At 47.4% G+C, this 27,127-nt stretch overlaps 1 protein-coding gene across 4 annotated transcripts in view; it reads left to right on the forward strand.

The window, feature by feature from the left end:
- The window catches only part of DACH2 (dachshund family transcription factor 2), a 680,850-nt gene that overhangs the window by 291,295 nt on the left and 362,428 nt on the right, over positions 1 to 27,127 (forward strand). The window contains exon 3 of one of the 4 annotated variants that reach the window (XM_082263125.1): positions 13,533 to 13,646. The exons of the other annotated variants lie outside the window; for them this stretch is intronic. Within the exon in view, the coding sequence (XP_082119251.1) occupies positions 13,533 to 13,646 (114 nt within the window). The remainder of the gene's footprint in view (positions 1 to 13,532; positions 13,647 to 27,127) is intronic. 4 annotated transcript variants of the gene reach the window in all.

Below are 27,127 nucleotides of genomic sequence, written 5' to 3' on the forward strand. Positions count from 1 at the left end.
TGTCCCCAGTTGATGGTAGGCTCTCCCTAAGCTGTTCAGGTTCCGATGTCTGCTGGTAGGGATAGGCTGCACTGGTCTGGGCCGAAAAAAGCCTGTGGTGTACTTGCCACTGGGGTGGCAGCTCAGGGGTGCTGTAATTCTCACTGGTGAGGCGCAGTTCATCTTTGAGTTTTTGGCACCTTGGTCACTGCACCACATACACACTTTTTTCGCACCTGCCTCTTGGGATGGGCCTTTTGGCTGGCACCAGAGGAATTTTTTATTCCTGGCCGGGGGGCCTGTCAAGGTCTTGCACTACCCGCACTTCTCCACTCTTTTTTGTGTTGTGTGTGTTCACAGTTTGTCCTTTTTTATGTGGCGGTGTATACTTTCACAGCACGACTTGTATGGCGTAGGTCCTCGGGCCTGCCCTGAAAGTCTTGGGAGGGGGTTGATATGGCCTTCTGGCTTGGTTCACCCTCTGTCATGGGGTCTCCCTTCGGGAGAGCCCCACCTAGTACTTGGGGTGGGCTGTTTCGGCAGTCCTTCCAGAGAACGGGGTCTGCCTGGTTTCGGCCAGGCAGGACCAAGTGAGTACCTCAGTCCCTGTCAGGAGCCTTGCGCCCTGGGGGATCAGGGTCTTTCCCTCTTTGAAGGAGGGCTTTGTGTACGCCTTGTGCACTTTTTGTGTTTCCCACATTTTGCGTGTGTGCACTTTTTTATGCACCGGGTGTAGCTTTTGAGTGTGTTTCACACACCACGGGTTTAAAAAAAAAAAAAAATCATTAAAAGGGCACTGCAGAGTTCTTGAAGATTTTTACCACTGGGTAGGGATGACCAGTTTGGTCTGAACTTTGGTTTTGACCGAACCCAGAAGGAAGCTGTCACTCCCGTCCATTGCTGCCCAGTCAACTGCCAGCCAGGGCCTTCCCTACCCCACCACTGGGGTTGGGGGATGCTCATGATATCGTTGACTTATTATAGCCACATGTTCTGGCTGCAGTAGATTGGGTGGCAATGGGCGGGAGGGATGGTTTTCTTCTGGGTTTGCCTCTGTGTATGTGCAACTGTGGAGCTAAGAATGTTCAACGCAGTTGATTAGGTGGCGATCAACAGGAGTGGTCACTTCCTTCTAGGTTCTGTCTGAAATTGCATTTAGATCAAATCGAGAAGAAAGCTGGTTCTCCCACCCATTGCCACGTAATCAACTGCAGCTGAACATGTGACCATATTAGGTCAACAATGTCATGAGCATCCTCACCTGCAATGGGTAGGGAATGCCTTGGTCACAGCTAATTGGGTGGCAGTGGGCAGGCGTGACTGCCCCCTTTTGAGTTGGCTCTAAACCCAATTTCAGACTGAATCAAGAGGGAAGTTGCCATTCATGCCCATTACCTCCCCATCAATTGCTGCCAGGCAATTCCCAACCTCAGTGCTGGAGGTGGGGATGCTCATTATATATCGTTGACCTTAAATGGCTACATGTTCTGGCTGCAGTTGATGGGGTGGCAATGGGCGGGAGGGATGGTTTTCTTCTGGGTTTGCCTTTGTGTATGTGTAACTGTGGAGCGAAGAATGTTGGACACGGTTGATTGACATGAGTGGCCACTTCCTTCTGGGTTCTGTCTGAAATTGTGAAATTGTGTTTAGATCAAACCCAGAAGAAAGCTGTTTCTCCCACCCTTCGCCACCCAGAAATAAGCTGTCACTCTCCCGTCCATTGCCGTCAAAATAATTGCAGCCAGAGCATGTAGCCATCTTATATCAACAATGTCATGAGAATCCCGGCCCCCCCTCAACCGGTGGGGAATGCCCTGGCCCCGGCTGATTGGTTGGCAGTGGGCTGGAGTAACCGTTCCTTTCTGGGTTTGATCTAAAGCCAATTTCAGACCGAGTCTAGAAGGCAGTTTCCACTCCCACCCATTGTCGCCCAAGCAATTGCAGCCAGGCAATTCCCAACCTTACCGCTGGGGGTGGGTGATGTTTATGACATCATTGTCTTAATATGGCCACATGTTCTGGCTGCAGTTGATTGGGTGGCAATGGATGGAAGGGATGGTTTTGGCTGGATTTGCCTTTACCCTTTGTTTCTGTGCAACTGTGAAGCGAAGAATGCTAGGCGTAGTTGATTGGGTGGCAATGGGCAGGAGTGGCCACTTCCTTCTGGGTTCTGTCTGAAATTGCATTTAGATCAAACCCTAAATACCATAGCAATTTATAAATATCTTAATGGGGATCTCAGCTTAGAAAAAAAGCTGTTCATTCGAAGGAATTGCATGAGGACTCGAGGACATACAATGCGATTAGAGGAGAAGCGTTTTAACCTCAGGCAACGAGGAGGGTTCTTTACTATTAGGGCTACAAGATTGTGGAATTGTCTACCACAAGAGATGGTTTCTGCGGGTAGTATGGTGACTTTCAAAAGACTCTTAGACTTACATCTCAAGGATCAGGAGATTAAGGGCTATGTTAGATGATTACAGTCACACACACCTACACAGGTTGAACTGGATGGACTATTGTCTTTATTCAACCTCACCTACTATGTAACTATGTAAAGGAAGCCGTTTCTCCCACTCATTTCCAATTAACTGTAGCCAGAACATGTGGCCATATCAGGTCAACAATGTCAATCAATTGCAGTCAGGACATTTCCCACCCCGCTGCTGGGGGTGGGGATACTCATGACATCATTGACCTAATATTGCCTCATGGTCTGGCTGCAGTTAATTGGATGGCAATGGGCAGGAGAGTGACAGCTTATTTCTGGGTTTGATCTAAACACAATTCCAGACCGAACCCAGAAGGAAGTTGCCACTCCGTTTGTTGCCGCCCAATCAACTGCGTCCAAGGCATTCTTCGCTCCGCAGTTCCACATACATAAATAGGTGGGGGTACTCATGACAACATTGACCTGAAATGCCCACACACTCAGGTCAGAGTTGATTGGGTAAAAGTTTCCTTCTGAGTTTGATCTGAACCTAAACTCACACCGAACCCAGAAGGAAGTTGCCACTCCGGCCCATCGTCCCCTAATCAACTTTGGGGAGGGCAGTCTTTGCTTTGCAGTTGCACGTAGACAGAAGGGGTGGGGATACTCTGGCTGCCTTGGGCAGCAGCTAGAGATTCCTTCCGAGTTGAGTTTGAACCCAAGTTTGACCAAACCCACGCTAATCTCATCTGTTGGGCTCTCGTGCCATCTGCAGGAGTAAAACACTAGCATTCCTCCAGTTGTACGGTTTCCCCATACCTTTTTTTTCCATGTTGCCCCCTGTGGAGAGTCTTGCTTCTTGCTTGTTTTGCTTAAACTGATCCTGAATACTGTTGCTAACTTTTTACAGAAATTTTCCTTGTCTTCTACCTGCTGATTTTGATCTTTCATATCTCGTTCTTCCTGTTTCCAACATCTATTTTTCTTGACTCCACAATTGGTGCTGATTCAATCCACGTCTGTTCTGATCATGCGTTGTTCTTTACTGCTGTGCTAGCTATGTTCTTCAGACCTTCTCAACCTCCCTCTAACCCCCTCATTGTCGCCTGCCAACTGTCACATTTTGTGGTGCCACCAGTGGAGGCACATAAGTGAAGATGGCCTTCATGGAGCAGCACATGGCAAACCTCCACCACCAAGATCTCTGGCAAAGACAGAAATTGTGTGATACGAGTGCACCCTCTACACATTCCCAGCACACTGACTTGGCTGTCTCCAACAGGTTTTGGTCACCGCTGGTAGTTGGGAGCCTTCGGGCTCATGATCCTGATTTTTTTTTTTTGTTTGGGACTTCCATAGCAGATCCTCATTAAGGATAGGACTCTGGTATGTACAGTACGTTTAAGAGGAATCAAATGCAAGTGGCCATGTTTGGTCAAGGACCTTAGCCGAATGACCAGGCACCTTTATTTACATTTAGGGGTGGGGCCTTGGAGATGTTGCCTCAGTGCAGAAATGTGATGAGAATTGTTGGTGTACCACGTGATTGGATGATGGATGTACATTGTAGGACATTTTTTTTTTTTTTTATTAGCATAATTACTGGTTTACATTTTTTTTTTTTTGGGGGGGGGGTTACTCATTCACATAGGAGGGAAAGTGGTATCTGGGATCCCTCTTATTTTAATGGGAGCTTTCAGATTCTGAGCCCACCTCCCGCAGACCCCCACAACTGCTGGGCCAGGGTTGTGGGTAAGAGGCCATTGTCTTTACCAGCATGAGCACCCCCTCCCCACATCTCATGTTGAGGCATGTGGCTTGGTTTGCTTCAGTTAGTGGGGCGCCTATGTTCTTTTCCTTTCCTGGCCAGACAGGATGCATGTTCTGGTATGGATTTTATGGGGGGGGGGGGACTTCTTTTTGGGGTTGTTTAGGATAAGGGTCTGGTATAGATGAAGGCTGCCAATGTTGGCCAGAGCCCATCGGCACGTCTGCGGATGTGCCATTATGGGGTGGAGCCACCTGGGAAGACGAACTGAAGTTGCTCTCTTATGCCAGAAGGCAGGGGGGACTTCCTGATCATGTGATCACTTTGATTGGCTGTCACGGTGGTCACATGTATAGCCGAATGTCCCGCCAGCTCCCAGTCACAAACCTAGACTGGGGGCTGTTTTCGGTCACTGCACTGGGAGCGCCATGGATGCGTGTGCGTGGTGTGCGGGCTCCCTTCCACTGCACTTATGTGTGATTTCTATTTTTGTGTTAGTCTTTAGGACGATCGATCCACTAATTTAGAGGCGTAACTAGAATCTCCAGGGCCCCGCTGCAAGAAATCATGAAGGGCCCCCCGGACCCCTATCCGGGGCCTTTCTTTTCAAGCCTGGGGCTCTTCCCACTGATCCTGGGGCCCTTTACTCTCATTGCGGGGCCCTTTATTACGGTCCCGCAGCGAGACACTTTCACAAGTTCTTCAGTGGGCCCCCTTCCTGCTATCTTGGGGCCTCCCCATAGTGGTGGAATGCCAGGGCCCAGTTGCAAGTGTGACCTTTGCGATCCTGGAAGTTCACCCACTGGTGTCAGTAGTTTTTATTTTTGGTATTTGAATTTTATTATTTTTATAATTTTCTTTTTTTACAATGTCACTGACTATGACTCTGTCCATTCAGAAAAGGAAGGAGCTGGTAAATTACATATTTGCCGACCCCTTCCTGGTTCTCTATTGTGACACATCCCCTGCAGCAGCCGGCAGGAGAGGGGAGGGAGCACAGTGGGGGGGACCAGGGGAGCACACAGGGGCCCAGAGACAGCAGAACACAAGTGAACTGGATAGGAGGAGAGGGGAGGGAGCACAGTGGGGTGGGGACCAGGGGAGCACACAGGGGCCCAGAGACAGCAGAACACAAGTGAACTGGATAGGAGGAGAGGGGAGGGAGCACAGTGGGGGGAGGGGGACCAGGGGAGCACACAGGGGCCCAGAGACAGCAGAACACAAGTGAACTGGATAGGAGGAGAGGGGAGGGAGCACAGTGGGGTGGGGTCCAGGGGAGCACACAGGGGCCCAGAGACAGCAGAACACAAGTGAACTGGATAGGAGGAGAGGGGAGGGAGCACAGTGGGGTGGGGACCAGGGGAGCACACAGGGGCCCAGAGACAGCAGAACACAAGTGAACTGGATAGAAGGAGAGGAGAGGGAGCACAGTGCGGGGGGGGGGGTGGGACCAGGGGAGCACACAGGGGCCCAGAGACAGCAGAACACAAGTGAACTGGATAGGAGGAGAGGGGAGGGAGCACAGGTGGGTGGGTACCAGGGGAGCACACGGGCCCAGAGACAGCAGAACACAAGTGAACTGGATAGGAGGAGAGGGGAGGGAGCACAGTGGGGGGAGGGGGACCAGGGGAGCACACAGGGGCCCAGAGACAGCAGAACACAAGTGAACTGGATAGGAGGAGAGGGGAGGAAGCACAGTGGGATGGGGACCAGGGGAGCACACAGGGGCCCAGAGACAGCAGAACACAAGTGAACTGGATAGGAGGAGAGGGGAGGGAGCACAGTGTAGTGGGGACCAGGGGAGCACACAGGGGCCCAGAGACAGCAGAACACAAGTGAACTGGATAGAAGGAGAGGAGAGGGAGCACAGTGCGGGGGTGGGGACCAGGGGATTACACAGGGGCCCAGAGACAGCAGAACACAAGTGAACTGGATAGGAGGAGTGGCGGGGGCAGCATACAGAGGAACCAATCTCCTCCATTTTGCAGGAGGAAAAAGGGATTTCTCTACATGCTGCCCCCGCCGCCCCTCCTATCCAGGTGTACAGCATGGGGCCCAGTTGCAATTGCAACCCCTGCAACCCTTGTAGTTACGCCCCTGCGCTAACTATATTTTGAAGTCAATCGTACTTAATATTGTGAACAGATCAAGGGAATATTTTCCTAAATTGCGACAGCAAAAGGAAACAAAAAACTGGGGGGGTTAATGTTTGTGTGACCGGCTTTAGCGAACACGGCTTGGAACATCTGAATATATACTCTGCTTTTATCCTCCATACCTGCCACCGCCGGCTGCCGCACGTCTCCTGAATGACAGAAGAACAGGGGATTATCCCGCAATATGAAATAAATATGAAATGCATCTCCAGAACAATTGCGGATTATGACTGTAAAAAAGGAGAGATAACTCCCAGGGCCCTGATAGAGCCGCGCTCAGACGATACGGCGTCTGGAGGACGATCGGAGTGTCGCTGCGAGCGTTTTTGATGTTTGCTGTCATTATCTCCCACATAATGTTCATTTTCAGAGACCTCTAAGACGGCTTTAAAGACTAAAGTGGCACTTGTCAGCGAGCCCGCCATCACGGCGCACCTAATGCAGAGAACACCTTTTCCGCCGTCACCGCCGGCCCCGGCGCAGTGCAATTGAGTTGGCCCCGGTGATTGTAGAGCAGGTGACTTGATTACTCTGAAATCAGGCAGAAAATGTCCTTCTTCTGGCCACTCGAGTGAATCAGTCAAATTATTGAGTGGCAAAATGAAGGGAGCGCCGGGGGCGAGCAGAGCTGCCACTTTCTATAAGTCAAGCCTTCACTTAACACTGTGCGTTTTTTTTTTTTTTGGCATTCTTCTTCATTTATTATGCTTATGTGGTCTAATCTATTCCCTGATAGAGCATCTGCAGATTTTATGTTCTCTATCATCTGTTGTGACCACAAAGGATTTTCTCGGCTACATTGTTACATTGTTTAGAAATTTCAGAAAACTTCCCAGCTATGTTGTTACATTTTTATATTGTATTGTTATATTGTTATATTGTTTATAAAACTTTTCCCTAAAAGAAAAACACAATCCTACCTTCCTAGACCAGGCCCCTTTCACACTTGTGCGACTTGTCATGCTATTTGGGACTGCACCGCCACAATGTCGCAGTCCCGCTAAAAAACCATCGGGAAACTGCGTGGTCACAAAAAAACCTGAGGTTGCCCTGCGGCCGCATTTTTAAAAAGGTGCATGCACCTTTTTTGTGCGTTTCACCTGCGACATCTGCCTAGTCAAATGAATCGACTGTGTGCGGCGAATGGTCTGAGCACTGATAGGCTGACCCCCCACTCCCCCACCCCTTCAACCTCTGCAGCAATGCTGACAGCACTCATACGTCTATTTCCCAAAGACAGCCTCTGGATATGACGCTGAGCACGTGCACTCAAATTCTTTGGTCGACCATGGCGAGGCCTGTTCTGAGTGGAACCTGTCCTGTTAAACCGCTGTATGGTCTTGGCCACAGTGCTGCAGCTCAGTTTCAGGGTCTTGGAAATCTTCTTATAGCCTAGGCCATCTAGGAGCCATCAAGGAGCAACAATTCTTTTTTTTTTAGATCCTCAGAGTTCTTTGCCATGAGGAGCCATGTTGAACTTCCAGTGACCAGTATGAGAGAGTGAGAGCGATAACACCAAATTTAACACACCTGCTCCCCATTCACACCTGAGACCTTGTAACACTAACGGGTCACATGACACCGGGATGGGAAAATGGCTAATTGGGCCCAATTTGAACATTTTAACTTAGGGGTGTACTCACTTTTGTTGCCAGCGGTTTAGACATTAATGGTTGTGTGTTGAGTTATTTTGAGGGGACAGTAAATTTACACTGTTATACAAGCTGTACACTCACTACTTTACATTGTAGCAAAGTCTCATTTCTTCAGTGTTGTCACATGAAAAGATAGAATAAAATATTTACAAAAATGTGAGGGGTGTACTCACTTTTGTGAGATACTGTATCACTCTGTGTGACGCATCTATAGAAAAAGAGTTTAACTTTTTTCATTGAATTACTGAAATAAAGTAACTTTTTAATGATATTCAAATTTTTTTGAAATGCGTGTGTGTGTGTGATTGTGTGTATGTGTGTGTATATATGTGTGTATATGTATGTGTGTGTATATATGTGTGTGTATATATATATATATATATATATATATATATATATAATCTCACACTTGCATACGTACATACACACACATATGCACAAGCTATTTCCGGTGAATGAGCAGGAGCGGTATGGGGTGCAGATGCCGGCTCCGGTATAATTAGTTGAACTGATTGAATTATCCATTGTAATTCTTTTCAGAATTAAACACATTTTGTTGAGATGCATAAAATAAGTCTTTGGATAACAGATGCTCGGGATGGGATTCGGCGATGCTTTTTTCACACGGTTCCCCTGACCCCCGCGCCTTTTTGGTCTTATAGGAAAGGGAAGACATTAACCCTTTATTCATTGAGACTCCTCAAACTCCTCCTAGCACTCTGCACTATACAACATTATTGAGGGGGGGGGGGGGCTGATCTCTGAATAATGAAATAATCTCTAAAAGTCACTTTGGGCTGGAAAACAAATCTTTAATTTGAGAAGAGGGAGCAGCATAGAGAGCAAGGACTCAACTAATAGGGAGTCCAGGGAATGGATACAGGTCATGATTGGGTCACAAAGTGTACAGAAGAGACAACAAGCTGGACTGATTTTATCTGAATGATTGTCTTTGGGTCATACATGGCCAGATGTTTGTCAGCAGTGCTGTATCAGACAAAAGTCCCGCATCCACTTAGACAAGGACAGTCCTGGTGAGTGCAGGAGTGTACCTGAGAGAAGAAAGTCAGCAGAGGGTATTGATGGTGGAGCGTAGTGGACCAGACAACTGCAGAGTGTGCCGAACACTGTGTGGAGATGCAGGAGTCAGAGAGGTTCACAGGATGGTCCAAGAGTCACTAGATGACACAGGAAGGTTTGGGATGCAGCGGAGTATTGGGGTCAGTAGATAGCATGGGATGTTCTAGGATGCAGTGGAGTCATGGGTGCACTGAGGTCCCCAGCTAGGACAGGAAACTCTGGGGTGCACTGGAGTCACCAGGTGCATTGGTCTTTGTAGATGGTACAGGATGCTGTGGGGTGCACTGGAGAACCCAGAAGCATTGGTCTTTGTAGATGTTACAGGATGCTGTGGTGTGCACTGCAGTCATGGGGAACATTGGGGTCATCAGATGGCACAGGATGTTCTGGGGTGCGTTGGAATCCTAGGGAGCACTGAGGTCCCTAGCTAGCACAGGGAACTCTGGGGTGCACTGGAGTCACCAGGTAAATTGGTCTTTGTAGATGGTACAAGATGCTGTGAGGTGCACTGGAGTCATGGGGGAGCACAGGGGCTCACAGGGGTCTGTTGATTATACAGTATGCTCTGGGGTGAACTGGAGTCTGTAGATTACACAGCATGCTCTGGGGTGCACTAGAGTCACGGGGCACATTGGGGTCACTAGAAGACACATGATGCTCTGAGGTGCACTGGAATCATAGGTCACATTGGGGTCAGTAGATGACACACGTTGCTCTAGGGCAGTGATGATGAACCTCTGCACCCCAGAGGTATTGGAATTACATTTCCCATGATGCTCATGCACTTTGTGTAGTTGAGCATCATGGGAAATGTAGTTCCAAAACATCTGGGGTGCCAAGGTTCGCCATCACTGCTCTAGGGTGTGTTGGAGTCATGGGGAGCACAGGGTTGCACTGGGGTCAGTGGAAAATGCAGGGTCCACTGGAGTCCTGGGGCACACTGGGGTCAGTAGATGACATGGAATGCTTTGAGTGCATTGAGTCATTGAGTGCACTGTTCTGTAATAAGCACAGGATGATGGGGGCACTGGAGTCATGGGGAGCACAGGAGTGCACTGGGTTATTTAGTAGGCACAGAATGGTGGGTGGAGGGGTGCACTAGAGTCATGGATAGCACAGGAGCTAACTGGGTTCAGTAGTAAGCACAGAATGGTGGGTGGATGGGTGCACTGGAGTCATGGGGAGCACAGGAGTGCAGTGCACTGCTTTCTGTAGTATACACAGGATGGTGGGTGGATGGGTACACTAGAATCATGGGATGGAAAGGAGTGCACTGGGTTCCTTAGTAGGCACAGGATGGTGGGTGCACTGGAGTCATGGGAAGCACAGGAGTGCACTGGGTTCTGTAGTAAGCACAGGATGGTGGGTGTATGAGTGCACTGGAGTCATGGGGAGCACATGAGCGCACTGGGTTTCTTAGTAGGCACAGGATATTGGGTGGATGGGTGCACTGGAGTCAAGAGGAGCACAGGAGTGCACTGGGTTCTGTAGTAAGCACAGGAATTTGGGTCTATGGATGCCCTGGAGTCCTGGGGAGCACAGAAGAGTGCACTGGGTTCTGTAGTAGGCACAGGATATTGGGTGCACTGGAGTCATTGGGAGCACAGGAGTGTACTGGGTTCTGTAGTAGACACAAGATGGTAGCTGGGTGCACTGGGTTCTGTAGTAGGCACAGGATGCTGGATGGATACGTTCACAGAAGTCAACAGGAAGCACAGGAGAGCACTTAGCTCTGTAGTAGACACAGGATGGTAGGTGGGTGCCCCGGATTCATGGGAAGCATAGGAGTGCACTGGGTTCTGTAGTAGGCCCAGGATATTGGGTGGATGGGTGCACTGAAGTCATGAAGAGCACAGGGTTGCACCAGGGTCAGTGGAAGATGCAGGGTGCACTGGAGTCCTGGGGCACACTGGGGTCAGCAGATGACATGGAATGCTTTGGAGTGCATTGGGTGCACTGGGTTCTGCAGTAGGCACAGGATGATGGTTGCTAAGTTAAGATATAGCGAAGCAATGCTTGAATGCCGAGCTGTGCATTCCTTTGCCATATAAGGTGGAGCCAATCCCTAGGGCCATCTCCTGATTGGCTGCGGCGCTCTCACTCTTGGTAAAATCCAGAAGTGCCGGTAGTCCCGCTCCGTTGAGGAGACCTGACGCTGGATCCCGGGAGAGTGAAGCATGACAAGGGAGTCCAAAGTGAGCATTATTCACAAACGGAATGTTGGCAAATACGATGAAGCTGTGGTCATCCTTAATACCCAATCATGTGCCAGCAAAAATCTTGACTTTTTTTTTTTATTTCTCTCTTACCTTTTTAAAGTTAACACAGATTTACCTTCTTTTCTACCATTCACTATTCAAATTTCTTTAGTAAATTAGCCTCAAAGTGGTCCCAGGGTGAAAATTTGTATAATGCTGTATAGGAAGGTGGCAGAGAGGAATGGTTCCAGTCGGGTTGTGAATTTTTTTTCTTGCCAATGTTTAGATATTCTTTACAACTGTCTTTATTCTAGGAATGCTATTTATTTACATATTTACATACGATACATATGGTATATTTACTTACAAATGGTTAACCCCTTTACATGGTTTGGGAGCCGGTCTCACGGTTATTGCTGTATAAAGTTTTTTCTTTTATGAACCTTCAATCTGTCATGAGTAACAAAACACAAACCTGTAAGTGGACCTGTCAGCCAGTCACAAGCTATAACTGTAGAAGACTGCCCAATAAGGGGCTGGTATGAGGTACAGGCAGTTAGCCATAAAATCCTCTTCTGTGTGCCCCTCTGATCCCACCTTCACTCTGTTACTGCAGACCTGACCTCCTCTGTTACTACGGACCTGACTTCCACTGTTACTACGGACCGGACTTCCTCTGTTACTACAGACCGGACTTCCTCTGTTACTACAGACCGGACTTCCTCCGTTACTGCAGACCGGACTTCCTCTGTTACTGCAGACCGGACTTCCTCTGTTACTACGGACCTGGCCTCCTCTGTTACTATGGACCTGACTTCCTCTGTTACTATGGACCTGACCTCCTCTGTTACTACGGACCTGGCCTACTCTGTTACTACGGACCTGACTTTCTCTGTTACTATGGACCTGACCTCCTCTGTTACTACAGACCTGGCCTCCTCTGTTACTACGGACCTGACTTCCTCTGTTACTATGGACCTGACTTCCTCTGTTACTATGGACCTGGCCTCCTCTGTTACTACGGACCTGACTTCCTCTGTTACTATGGACCTGACCTCCTCTGTTACTACGGACCTGACCTCCTCTGTTACTACAGACCTGGCCTCCTCTGTTACTACGGACCTGACTTCCTCTGTTACTACGGACCTGACTTCCTCTGTTACTACAGACCGGACTTCCTCTGTTACTACGGACCTGACTTCCTCTGTTACTATGGACCTGACTTCCTCTGTTACTACGGACCGGACTTCCTCTGTTACTACGGACCGGACTTCCTCTGTTACTACGGACCGGACTTCCTCTGTTACTACAGACCGGACTTGCTCTGTTACTACAGACCGGACTTGCTCTGTTACTACAGACCGGACTTCCTCTGTTACTACAGACCGGACTTGCTCTGTTACTACAGACCGGACTTGCTCTGTTACTACAGACCTGACCTCTTCTGTTACTGCAGGCATGACCTCCATGACTTTGGGTCCATGTCCAACCCAGTAACAAATTCCCAAAAACTTGATGATAATAATAATAATGATGCATTCATAGGACAGGTGGGTGGGCAGGGATAAGTCCTAGGGGCGGGGCTCAGCCAAAAGTCAAGGAAATGGAGCCTTTCATAAAAAAAAGTCAGTGACCTCCATTGTAGGGGACATTCTTCTCACCGACCACCAATGTAAGGGACATTCTTCCCACTGACCACCAATATAAGGAACATTCTTCTCACTGACCACCAATATAAGGAACATTCTTCCCACTGACCACCAATGTAAGGAGTATTCTTCCCACTGACCACCAATGTAAGGGACATTCTTCCCACTGACCACCAATGTAAGGGACATTCTTCCCAATGACCTCCAATTTAAGGGACATTTTTCCCACTGACCACCAATGTAAGGGACATTCTTCCCACTGAAGAAAGGATTCCCTGGAAAGGTAATTGAAGGGTTCTTCCATGTTAAAATGGTTGAGAAAGGAAATGATCCTGGGACTGACTACACAGGGATGGTAGAATAGTTCACAGGCTCAGGAGTTGAAGGCAGCAGTTCTCCCTATTCCTCCCCGTTATTTCCCAGCTGTGTGATCACATGACATGCCGTACAGATCTGTATACCCTTTTCCTTCTCTTACAATGGCTGAGCCTTTATATAAAAGTGACATTTTTAAGAAAATGTATGAAAAGTTAGTGGCCGAAGGGCCGGAGGGTGGGAAGTGGCCCTTTTGTGGTTGTGTCATGCCGCTTACATGTGTGTGCATGTTTGTGTTCAGGTCTCCATAGAGAACGGGGGAAGTTTGCTGAAAACCGAGCCTTGATTTACCACGTCTTTTGCGCTGATCCCGTAGAAGCCGACTCAGCACACTGTCTGTCTCCGGAAAGGAAATGTAAGAGTTTATATCTCATTAAACAATTTCTTCATGTCTCCCAATAGGTAGTCAGCTAAACACTTGTTAATCCCCGCGCTCTGACAAGCGCGGCCCGCGGAATTAGGCCAACCACTGCTACAAATAGCTGGTGCGCATGAAACGGTAATCATTGCTTTCCACTCTATTATTAGATTAACTTCACAGGGAAACGGCGTTCTTCTCCTCTCTCTGTGAGCCGATGCATAAATGACACATTTTACCCTCCGATGGATCTAGCGGGAGAGCACTCGGCGACGCGGCCCTTAGACCCGCCACTCCCCAGACACATTACTCTTGATTGCTGAAGACGTTCTGCGGCGCTTTGAGACGGTTTGGATGTCAAAGCGCTGGAGAAAAGTTTACAAAGTGCCTGATCTCTATTAGAGGAGTCGTAGAAAGTCGCGGGGGTCCCCTGTGCAAAATTTTAACTGGGCCCCTCTAATATCCTTTGCATGCCCCCAGAACGACCCCCAGAGATTACGTTTTAATGAAAATTTCACGTTTTTGAATTCTTTTTAAACCCCCCCCTAGACCAGCAGTTGTCAACTTATATGGCACAGGCATCAACTGTGGCCCTGACAGCTTTCAAAGGGACGCTCCTAATATTCAGTACCTAACAGAAGACTATCGGAGCCTTCAGACATACTACCGGTAGAGGAGATGACAAGAGACTGCAGACATGCAACAGGGGGGGTTGGCGACTGAAAACACATTACAGGAGATAGTCATAGACTGGGGACACACTATAAATGCAACTGCCCAACATCGCTCTCAATACAAATGACTGCTACTATTGATTACTGAGGTCTGCAAAGGGCCATACAGTGGGTAGTAAAGGGCTGCATGTTGGGAACCAGGGCCATAGACACTGTTTATATGGACAGACTGCTGGGGTCTGCATAGAGCCACACAGCAGGTACTAAAGGGATGCAGATTGGGCATAAGGGTTGAAGACTCTCGGCCGATCTGGACCGACTGCTGGGGTCTGCAAAGGGCCACGCAGCAAGTACTAAAGGGGTGCAGTTTGGAAATCAGGGCCGTAGACACTCTGTAGACCCCATCAGTCTGTCCAGATAGGCCCTGGTTCCCAACCTGCAGCCAACTAGTACTTGCTATGTGGCCCTTCACAGATCTCAGCAGTCTGCCCAGATAGGCCAAGTGTCTACAGCCCTGGTTTCCAACCTGCAGCCCTTTAGTACTTGCTGTGGTGGCCCTTTGCAGACCCCAGCAGTCTGTCCAGATAGGCAAAGGGCCACACAGCAGGTACTAAAGGGCTGTAGTTTGGAAACCAGGACTGTAGACACTCGGCCTATCTGGGTAAGACTGCTGTGGGGTCTGCAAAGGGCTACACAGCAAGTACTTAAGGGCTGCAGGTTGGCTACCAGGGCCATAGACACTCAGCCTATCTGGACATACTGCTGGGGTCTGCAAAGGGCCACACAGCAAGTACTAAAGGGGATGCAGGTTTGGAAACCAGGGCTGTAGACACTCAGCCTATCTGGGCAGATTGCTGAGATCTGGGAAGGGCCACATAGCAAGTACTAGTTGCCTGCAGGTTGGGAACCAGGGCCGTAGACACTCAACCTATCTGTACAGACTGCTGTGGGGTCTGCAAAGGGCCTCACAGCAAGTACTAAAGGGCTGCAGGTTGGGAACCAGGGCCGTAGACATTCTGAAGACCCCAGCAGTCTGTCCAGATAGGCTGCGTGTCTACAGCCCTGGTTCCCAACTTGCAGCCAACTAGTACTTGCTATGTGGCCCTTCACAGATCTCAGCAGTCTGCCCAGATAGGCAGAGTGTCTACAGCCCTGGTTTCCAACCTGCAGCCCTTTAGTACTTGCTGTGTGGCCTTTTGCAGACAAAAGCAGTCGGTCCAGATAAGCCGAGTGTCTATGATCCTGATGCCCAACCTGCATCCCTTTAGTACCTGCTGTGTGGCCCTTAGCCTATCTGGACAGACTACTGGGGTCGGCAAAGGGCCACACAGCAGGTACTAAAGGGATGCAGGTTGGGCATCAGGATCGTAGACACTCGGCCTATCTGGACCGCCCGCAGTGGTCTGCAGAAGGCCACACAGTAATTACTAAAGGGATGCAGGTTTGGAAACCAGGGCTGTAGACACTCTGCCTATCTGTGCAGACTGCTGAGATCTGCGAAGGGGCCACATAGCAAGTAGTAGTTGGCTGCAGTTTGGGAACCAGGGCTGTAGACACTCAGCCTATCTTTACAGACTGCTGGGGTCTGCAAAGGGCCACACAGCAAATACTAAAGGGCTGCAGGTTGGGCGCCAGGGCCATAGACACTCAGCCTATCTGTACTGACTGCTGGGGTCTGCAAAGGGCCACATATCAGGTACTAAAGGGGTGCAGATTTTGGGCATGGGTGCCGTAGACACTCAGCCTATCTGGACCGACTGATGAGGTCTGCAAAGGGCCACACAGCAGGAACTAAAGGGATGCAGGTTGGGCATCAGGTAGGTAGACACTCAACCTATCTGGACACACTGCTGGGATCTGCAAAGGGCCACATAGCAAGTACTGGTTGGCTGCAGGTTGGGACAGGGGCGTAACTACAGGGGTTGCAGGGGTTGCAATCGCTACCGGGCCCCATGCTCCAGGGGGCCCGGTAGCAAACCAGTGGGTGAACTTCCAGGATCGCAAAGGTCACACTTGCAACCGGACCCTGGCATTGCACCACTGTGGGGAGGCCCCAAGATTGCAGGAAGGGGGCCCACAAGATTGCAGGAAGGGGGCCCACTGCAGAACTTGTGAAAGAATCCTGCTGCGGGACCGTAATAAAAGGCCATGCAACAAGTGTAAAGAGCCCCAGGATTAGTGGGAAGAGCCCTGGGCTTGAAGGTAAGGGCCCCGGCCAGGGGTCTGGGGGGCCCTTCATGGTTTCTTGCATCAGGGCCCTGAAGGTTCTAGTTACGCCTCTGGGTTGGGAACCATGGCCGTAGACACTTAGCCTATCTAGAGAGGAACTTTAGTAGAAACCTAAGCATCATCTACTCTTTAGGTAAAAGTATTATTCTCCTGAATGAGTAGTTGATGTGTAGAATAGACTTCCCTCAGAGGTAGTGAGACATTAAGTTGACAAACACAAAGTTATCCTCAGACTAATCTCTCTCTCTCTCTCTCTCGATCTCTCTCTCGATCTCTCTCTCGATCTCTCGTTTTCGATCTCTCTCTCTCAATCTCTCTCTCGATCTCTCGTTTTCGATCTCTCTCTCTCGAAGATCTCTCTCTCGATCTCTCGTTTTCGATCTCTCTCTCGATCTTTCGTTTTCGATCTCTCTCTCGATCTTTCGTTTTCGATCTCTCTCTCTCTCGATCTCTCTCTCTCTCGATTTCTCTCTCGATCAATCTCTCTCAATCTCTCTCGATCCCTCTCGATCTCTCTCGTTCAATCTCTCACGATCTCTCTTTCTCACGATCTCTCTCGTTCAATCTCTCACGATCTCTCTCTCTCACGATCTCTCTCTCTCTCACGATCTCTCTCTCTCACGATCTCTCTCTCTCTCACGATCTCTCTCTCTCACGATCTCTCTCTCTCACGATCTCTCTCTCTCTCTCACGATCTTTCTCTCTCGATCTCTCTCTCATGATCTCTCTCTCTCGATCTCTCTCTCTCGATCTCTCTCTCTCGATCTCTCTCTCTCGATCTCTCTCTCTTGATCTCTCTCTCTCGATCGATCTCTCTCGATCTCTCTCTCTTGATCTCTCTCTCTCGATCGATCTCTCTCGATCGATCTCTCTCTCGATCTCTCGTTTTCGATCTCTCTCTCTCGATCAATCTCTCTCTCGATCTCTCTCTCGATCAATCTCTCTCTCTCGATCTCTCTCACTCGATCAATCTCTCTCTCGATCTCTCTCTCTCTCTCTCTCACGATCTCTCTCGATCTCTCTCTCAATCTCTCTCTCTCTCTCTCTCAATCTCTCTCTCTCTCTCTCAATCTCTCTCTCTCTCTCTCTCTCAATCTCTCTCTCTCTCAATCTCTCTCTCTCTCTCGATCTCTCTCTCTCTCTCTCGATCTCTCTCACGATCTCTCTCTCTCGATCTCTCTCGATCTCTCTCGATCTCTCTCGATCTCTCTCGATCTCTCTCTCTCTCTCTCTCTCTCTCGATCTCTCATGATCTCTCGATCTCTCTCATGATCTCTTGATCTCTCTCTCGCGATCTCTCTCGATCTCTCGTTTTCGATCTCTCTCTCACGATCTCTCTCTCGCGATCTCTCTCTCGCGATCTCTCTCGATCTCTCTCGATCTCTCTCTCTCTCTCTCTCGATCTCTCTCTCTCTCTCAATCTCTCTCTCTCGATCTCTCTCTCTCGATCTCTCTCGATCTCTCTCGATCTCTCTCGATCTCTCTCGATCTCTCTCTTGATCTCTCTATCGATCTACAATTTTCCTATTTGTAGCTATCATATTGATGATCTCTCGATCTCTCATTTTCGATCTCTCTCTCGATCTCTCTCTCTCGATCTCTCTCTCTCTCTCTCGATATCTCTCTCTCTCTCTCTCGATCTCTCTCTCTCGATCTCTCTCTCTCTCACGATCTCTCTCTCTCTCTCACGATCTCTCTCTCTCTCACGATCTCTCTCTCTCTCACGATCTCTCTCTCTCTCACGATCTCTCTCTCTCTCACGATCTCTCTCTCTCTCTCACGATCTCTCTCTCACGATCTTTCTCTCTCTCACGATCTCTCTCTCGATCTCTCTCTCGATCTCTCAATCTCTCTCTCGATCTCTCTCGGTCTCTCTCTCTCTCGATCTCTCTCTCTCTCTCTCTCTCGATCTCTCTCTCTCGATCTCTCAATCTCTCGATCTCTCGATCTCTCGATCTCTCGATCTCTCGATCTCTCGATCTCTCTCTCTCTCTCTCTCTCTCTCTCTCTCGATCTCTCTCTCTCTCTCTCTCGATCTCTCTCTCTCTCGATCTCTCTTGATCTCTCTCTCTCTCAATCTCTCTCTCGATCTCTCTCACGATCTCTCTCTCTCGATCTCTCTCTCTCGATCTCTCTCTCTCTCGGTCTCTCTCTCTCTCTCTCTCTCTCGATCTCTCGATCTCTCTCTCTCTCGATCTCTCTCGATCTCTCGATCTCTCGATCTCTCGATCTCTCTCTCGATCTCTCGATCTCTCTCGATCTCTCTTGATCTCTCTCTCTCTCAATCTCTCTCTCGATCTCTCTCTCGATCTCTCTCTCACGATCTCTCTCTCTCGATCTCTCTCTCTCGATCTCTCTCTCTCTCTCGATCTCTCTCTCTCTCTTGATCTCTCTCTCTCGATCTCTCTCTCGATCTCTCTCGATCTCTCTCTCTCTCGATCTCTCTCTCTCGATCTCTCTCTCTCTCTCGATCTCTCTCTCTCTCTTGATCTCTCTCTCTCTCTCGATCTCTCTCTCTCGATCTCTCTCGATCTCTCTCTCTCGATCTCTCTCTCTCTCGATCTCTCTCTCTCTCGATCTCTCTCTCTTGATCTCTCTCGATCTCTCTCTTGATCTCTCTCGATCTCTCTCTTGATCTCTCTCGATCTCTCTCTTGATCTCTCTATCGATCTACAATTTTCCTATTTGTAGCTATCATATTGATGATTTTACACGTGTGTTTGTTGTTTGATCTAAAGTACAATTGTTAGAAAAATCAGAATTCATATATTTTTTTTTTTTTTTTTGCTTGCTATACAAATATATTTTTAGAGATTATAGCCTGCATGCTGCAACCGTGTTGACAATTATAAAAAAAAGTAAATGAATTAAGAAGTTTGATAATTTCCTCTTCAACCCACCTTCAAAAAAAGGTTGAAAATGACCGAATGAATGGCTATTTTTTAAAATGTATTTTCACCTAAAATAAGATTATTGGACAATGTTGGCATTTGCTTTATTTTTTAAAATCTTTAACCAATTTTTTTTTTTTCTTTACTGTAAAATTTTGCAAAAAAAAAAAAAAATTGGTTAAGGATTAAAAAAATAAAGCAAATGCCAACATTGTCCAATAATCTTATTTTAGGTAAAAATAAATTTAAAAAAATAGACATTGACAGTGTCTGTAAAAAGCCCAACAATCCACTGCCTTCCACCTCTCCTCATAAAATAACGGGGTATGTTGGTATCTGAACCTAAAATGAGCAGTGATGTCATGTGATGGTGTTTGGGCCTAGCAGTTGGCTGTTAGAAGCCAGCACTCTCACATTGGTGGAGGACCCACATGCTCCCCAAGCATGGGCTGTTTAGTTTCAACTGAGGGTTAGTTTACCCAAAGCTTATCATCCCAAAATACATTTTTGTTTGAAATGCTATCCATTGATGGCCAGCTTTTGTGCTAATGCCAGCCATATGCATGAGGCTAGCCACACGCAATGTGATTTTGCAGTCTCCATGCAATTTGTATTTAGGTTTGCCAATAACCATGGCATTTGAGGGCCCACCTTGCCAATCTATTGACTTTTATCCAGTCAGAAGTTCCTTGTTCCTCATAGCCGTTGGCTCATCTAAAGGAGGTTATACAATCACAATGTCATGTGTGGCCGTATTTAAAGGGCAGTTGCTCAATATAGCAATCATTTTGATAAAAGAATGGTATCTTCCAGAAATTGAAAGTAAATACAGGCATACCCCATTTTAAGTACACTCACTTTACATACACTCACGAGTACAGACACAGCCTGGTCAACTTGGCCTGGCACTACTCCCGGTTTTTTACATTGGCGCCTATAGGAAATCTTGGTCAGCTTGACATGGCACTACTCCCAAACCATAAGTGACAGGGATACCAAACTTAGGGAGCACCGAGAGGGGACCCAGGACTACAACATATCCTATTTGTAATCTACCAGGTCATAGTCCTGGATCCCCTTAATATGCTCCCCAAGCTTGATGTCCTTGTCACTAATGGTTTGGGAGCAGTGCCATGTCAAGCTGACCAAGATTTCCTATGGAGCTAGTGTACTTACATGCATTGATAAGTGAAAAAAGGTATTGCTTCACTTTTAAGTACACAATGGTACCAGAGCATGTATGTAAAACGAAAATGTACTTAAAGTGGGGCATGCCTGTAATTGCTTTCCCTAAAATGGGACAGTTTATCCCGGCAAAGAATGTCTGTTGACCACATATGTCTTTTTTTTTTTTGTAATGCATTGGCCATTTAATTTTATTGCAAAAACTTTTGAGACTGTAGTATTGACCCCCAAAGGAGCTGCTGGATTTTTATTGATTTTCCTTATTTCCCTACTTGTACCTTACCCTGTGGCTGTACTCAGACACTTACCGTTCCCCCAGTAGTGACAATTAGACTTCAAGGCCTCCAGTCGTTGTTTGCAAAATGTATTGTCTAGCAAGAGTGTATTAGCAGGACAGGATACCCAAATCAGCAAAAATATATCAGACCTTCTTAAAAGCAGTAGCAAAGTCAATGATGGTTCTAAAGACCCCCAGACACAATTAGGTCCCTTGAAGGACAACTAATTAGTAACCCTAATTCTTGAGTAACAGCCTTCCAATGCCAGTGGATCCTTAAAGTGCCTCTACAAGTAGATTCAGTTACTGCAGTATCAGCCTCCCAGTAGGAACTAATTCATATGCCCCATGTAAAGCTATCCCAGTTACCCTAAAGAGCCAAGAGATATCTCCATGAAATTTCCATCTGATAAAAGCTTCCTGTAAGCCCTTGTGGCCATTCTTCCACATGACAACCTCCTCTGAAGGTGCTCCCTTTGAGTAACTGCCTTCCTGACTCTCCAGACCTCAACACAGGCCAGTTCAGGTTCTTTGGCCATGTAAAACAATCACAGGGTGATGTGAATCCAAAAGATGAGGCCCCGACGCAGTTTCCATTTGCCAGAAGCCTCCTCTAAGCCTTCAAGGACATTCTTACAAATGACCGCCTCCTCTTAAGGTGCTTCCTTTGAGTAAGCATCTTCCTGACTCTCCAGACCCTAACACAGGCTAGTTCAAGTTCCTTGGCTGTGTAGTATAATCACAGGTACCCTAAAAGCCAAGATATTAGGCCTCCATGCATTGTTTATCTGGCAGATGCTTCCTGTATGCCCTCACTGACATTTTCCCACATGATCGCCTCCTCTGAAGGTTCTCTGTTTGAGTAACCCCTTTCCTGACTCTTCAGGCCTCAACACAGGCCAGTTCAGATTCCTCGGCCATGTAAACCATTCACAGGTTCCCTAAGGGGCCAAGAGAGGTCTCTATGCAATGTCCATCCAGCAGGAGCTCCCTGTAAGCCCCTGTGGACATTCTTCCACATGACAGCCTCCTCTGAAGGTGCTCCCTTTGAGTAACTGCCTTCCTGACTCTCCAGACCTCAACACAGGCCAGTTCAGGTTCTTTGGCCATGTAAAACAATCACAGGATGATGTGAATCTACGAGATGAGGCCCCGAAGCAGTTTCCATTTGCCAGAAGCCTCCTCTAAGCCTTCACGGACATTCTTCCACATGACCGCCTCCTCTTAAGGTGCTTCCTTTGAGTAAGCATCTTCCTGACTCTCCAGACCCTAACACAGGCTAGTTCAGGTTCCTTGGCTGTGTAGTATAATCACAGGTACCCTAAAAGCCAAGATATTAGGCCTCCATGCATTGTTTATCTGGCAGATGCTTCCTGTAAGCCCTCACTGACATTTTTCCACATGATCGCCTCCTCTGAAGGTGCTCAATTTGAGTAACCTGACTCTTCAGGCCTCAACACAGGCCAGTTCAGATTCCTTGGCCATGTAAACCAATCACGGGTTCCCTAAGGGGCCAAGAAAGATCTCTATGCAATTTCCATCCAGCAGAAGCTCCCTGTAAGCCCCTGTGGACATTCTTCCATGTGACAGCCTCCTCTGAAGGTGCTCCCTTTGAGTAACTGCCTTCCTGACTCTCCAGACCTCAACACAGGACAGATCAGGTTCCTTGAGCCTTGGATCTGGCTTCCTCCCAAAGCAGAGACTTAGGAGTTGAGGACCGCTCCACACTCTTGCTCTACCCAGGCAAGTCTGGACCTAGGTAAATGCACTTCCTCACCAGATGGAGCCTGAGAAGCCAGGAGCCTTCTGGAAGCTCTCCAAATATAGACCCCTCAGTGGTTGGACAGGGCAGAATAAATATTCATTACCCAATACTTTTTGTAACTTCTCACTCTATCTACTAAAGAACAATCCCCAGAAGCAGGCAGAGGCAAACAATTTTGTAGGACTTGGAAGAAACCAAACGATCCCAGATAATATGAACAAACCTCAGGTTGGCTACAGCGTAGCTGCAAACACTAAACCTATACTAGAGACCCTCCAGCCTCAGACAGGGTCCCTACAAAATGATTGCATCTATGATCAAGTGTTTCTATAATGGTAAATATACAGCCAGTTTAAGGCCCATCCAACATCCTCCTGTTTAATGAAAATGCCTTGGTGGCCAATAAACTCTGGGATGAGTATTGAGAAGTGCATAGTACAAAAATTCATATCATTTAGAACTATTTTTGGTTAAGAACATCAAATACCACCAATGTTTTTCGAGGCCTCTCCCTTTCTCGGGGTTTGAGCAGTAGATGTTGTTAGAATCACGATGAGCTGCAATAGTAGACCTAGAAGGATTGATAAAGACTGTGAAATCTTGAAGGCACTAAGAACTGTGTGTCACGGTCAGTGGTCAGACTTGGAGACCAGTAGCTATATCAGTAGAGAGTCTCCCACCAACCAGCTGGATAAGTGAACAAGCAGGTCACCCTGGTGGATGACATGGGCTCATGCACGGTGTGCGGTCTAAGTACAAATCGGTGTTAACCAGGCTTCTGATGGTGGGGATGGGTTTTGCTTTGTGTTAGTACCAGGTCGCGGTCCTCAGGATCGCCCCACCAGGAGGTGAGCAAGCCTGGGTCCAAAAGCAGATAAAGCAGGTTGGGATCAAGCAGGAATGTAGTCAGTAAACAAGCCAAAGCCTGGTAACAAGTGGTTGCAGGTTGGAATCAAGCAGAAGTGTAGTCGAGCAACAAGCCAAAGGTCGGTAATGAGTGGTAGCAAAGATATGGATGTCAGCAGAAGTGAGAAAAGTGGGATATTGGCTGAAGAGAGCACAATAATCTGGCAAACCGGAAGTGCAAAAACATGGCTTAAATCAGGGAGTTCATTGGGGGAGCAAAGAGTTCAAGGTTCATGAGAAACAAGACCTAAGGTTGTCTAAGCACTCAGGCAGGAGCTGTCCAGCATCTCAGGTTGCTCAGCAAGAAATTATACTGCTAGACACAGCAGAAGTCCCCAGGTTCAGGTCCAGGCCCTGACACGCTGGGAGGGTTTGGTGGGCAATAAACATGTGTTTACAGACAGCCTTGCCAGGACTTAGCTCCAAGGAGGAGGGGCTTGGACATTCAAGTCAGAGAAAGTCAAGCCCTGACAAACTGAAGCCAGAAATAGATGTACAGGAGAGGAAATTTTCAGCTAGGTAAAGTAACAAATATGTTCTTCCCGCTCCCAGGAGGGACGTTCACTTTTAAAGTGTAGAATGGCTGACAGGTTCACTTTAAGTTGTTGGTGTCTCCTTTTTCTAGGGAAGTGAACCTGTCCTTCCATTCACTCTGCGTGCCGCTCTTCTCTAATCCGTGCCAGATAATTGATTCGGAAGGTTCTGTTGAGGAATGTGGAGTTCGCAGCTCTAGCTTTGCCGTTATGTACTTAGAAAAACATTTCCGCTCCGCGTCTCGGATGTCTCTTTGCCCCAATTATCCCGGGATTGATTTGCATTCCACATTCGGCACAGACGCGGCGCGCTCACATGTGGCTCGGATCTTTGTTACACCGGTAGAGTCAGATCCGCCGAGTCATCCAAGCCGAGTCAGCAAATCCGGATCAGGAGGGAACCGTTTTATCATGCCGAGCGTGTAACCCAACTCTGAAATTGATACAATAACAGATGAGCTCACGTCTATGATATGCCGAACCGCATGCGTACCGCCCGACCGTGCCGCATATATGAACCAGAGGAGCTAGCACTCTAATGTCCCCCTTCCCCATAGCGTCACACTCTTATTATACATTTATATAGCTCTGACATATACTGCAATGCTGTACAGAGAACACTGAGCCAGTCTCTGTACCAAATGAGCTTACACTCTAATGTCTGTCCCCCACAGTTACACGCTAATTATTATTATTATTATAATACATTTATATAGCGCTGACATATACCGCAGGGCTGTACAGAGATCACTGAGCCAATCGCATCAGTCTCTGCACCAGAGGAGCTTACACTCTAATGTCCCCTCCCCCACAGTCACATCAGTCTCTGTACCAGAGGAGCTTACACTCTAATGTCCCCTCCCCCACAGTCACATCAGTCTCTGTACCAGAGGAGCTTACACTCTAATGTCCCCTCCCCCACAGTCACATCAGTCTCTGTACCAGAGGAGCTTACACTCTAATGTCCCCTCCCCCACAGTCACATCAGTCTCTGTTCCAGAGGAGCTTACACTCTAATGTCCCCTCCCCCACAGTCACATCAGTCTCTGTACCAGAGGAGCTTACACTCTAATGTCCCCTCCCCCACAGTCACATCAGTCTCTGTACCAGAGGAACTTACACTCTAATGTCCCCCCGCAGTCACACGCTATTATTATACATTTATATAGCTCTGACATATACCGCAGCGCTGTACAGAGATCACTGAGCCACTCACATCAGTCTCTAGAGTGTAAGCTCCTCTGGTACAGAGACTGATGTGTTTGGCTCAGTGATCTCTGTACAGCACTGCGGTATATGTAAGAGCTATATAAATGTATAATAATAATAGTGTGTGACTGCGGGGGGACATTAGAGTGTAAGTTCCTCTGGTACAGAGACTGATGTGACTGTGGGGGAGGGGACATTAGAGTGTAAGCTCCTCTGGTACAGAGACTGATGTGACTGTGGGGGAGGACATTAGAGTGTAAGCTCCTCTGGTATAATGCCCCCCCTCCCCCCCCCACAGTCACACACTATTATTATTATACATGTATACAGCTCTGACATATACTGCAGCGCTGTACAGAGATCACTGAGCCAATCACATCAGTCTCTGTACCAGAGGAGCTTACACTCTAATGCCCCCCCCCACACACACACACAGTCACACACTATTATTATTATACATTTATATAGCTCTGACATATACCGCAGTGCTGTACAGAGATCACTGAGCCAATCACATCAGTCTCTAGAGTGTAAGCTCCTCTGGTACAGAGACTGATGTGACTGTGGGGGAGGGGACATTAGAGTGTAAGCTCCTCTGGTACAGAGACTGATGTGACTGTGGGGGAGGGGACATTAGAGTGTATGCTCCTCTGGTATAATGTCCCCCCACAGTCACACACAATAATTATTACACATTTATATAGCTCTGACATATACCGCAGTGCTGTACACAGATCGCATCAGGTTTTTTTTTTTTTACCCGCTTAGAGTAGATTTTGCGATTTTTAGCACAGCTGCGGTAATTTCTGTATAGAATTCGCATCCCTATAATTGTTGTTTTGTTGTCCTCGGAGGTTGTAGACTTTTGGCAGGAATCTGTACTCATTCACAGTTAAAAAAAAAAAAAAAAAAGCTTTATTACTTGCTCTTGAAAAAAATAGATATTATTTTGCACCATCCCGTATAATTTAGAAATTTCATTTTAATCTAAAATAAAAAAAAAAAAAAACTTTATGTTCCATGTTAGCATATTTTTTGTATCATATTTCGGTATAAACTTTTCTTTTTTTATTGCTTGCTTTCACTTTAAGAAGAAAAATTACGATTGGGAAGAGCGCCATAAAAATGTAATTTAGAAAACCAGTCGTCTTTTTTTTCTCTTTTTAGTATTTTAGATCTATTATTTTTAAAATTAGTTTTGTATTAAAACAGTCGTAAAACGAGAGCCCATTGTCACTGGAATGTGTCTTCGGATAATATCTGCTCTTCTGTTTTTTTACTTTTTTTTTTTTTGCTTGAATAATAAAATCATAAATTGGAAAGAGGAATTAATTGGAACGCTGAAATTGAATGTTTTATTTTATGATTTGTTTTTGTAATTTAAAACTGTCAATTTTTCCCCAAAGAGGCGAAACGGTAATCTGGCTTTTCCCGTTTTACTGATTTTGACGTTAATGAAGAACAAAATCATTTTTATAGATGAAAAAAAAAAAAAAATAAGCCCCTTTAAAAAGGCCGCACTCCTAACGAGTAACATTTATTTTAACCCGTATTTAGTCTGGGGGATGTGAATTCACCAATTTGTAAGATATTCAACTTGGTTATTCCTAAAAATTCCCATCATGAGTAAGCTGTCAGTCATGGTTACAATCCATTTCCTGCTTCTTTTTTTTTCCTCCTGAAGGACAGCACCATCTTTGTTCAGGCATCACCCAAGGGTTCACATCTATTCCATAGAGCCCCCTTACATCAGAGACCACTCACAGAGCCCCCCTTACATCAGAAACCCCCACAGAGCCCCCCCCCTTA

This window comes from Pelophylax lessonae (assembly GCF_965119305.1).
Source record: "Pelophylax lessonae genome assembly, chromosome: 7".
NCBI lineage: Eukaryota > Metazoa > Chordata > Amphibia > Anura > Ranidae > Pelophylax > Pelophylax lessonae.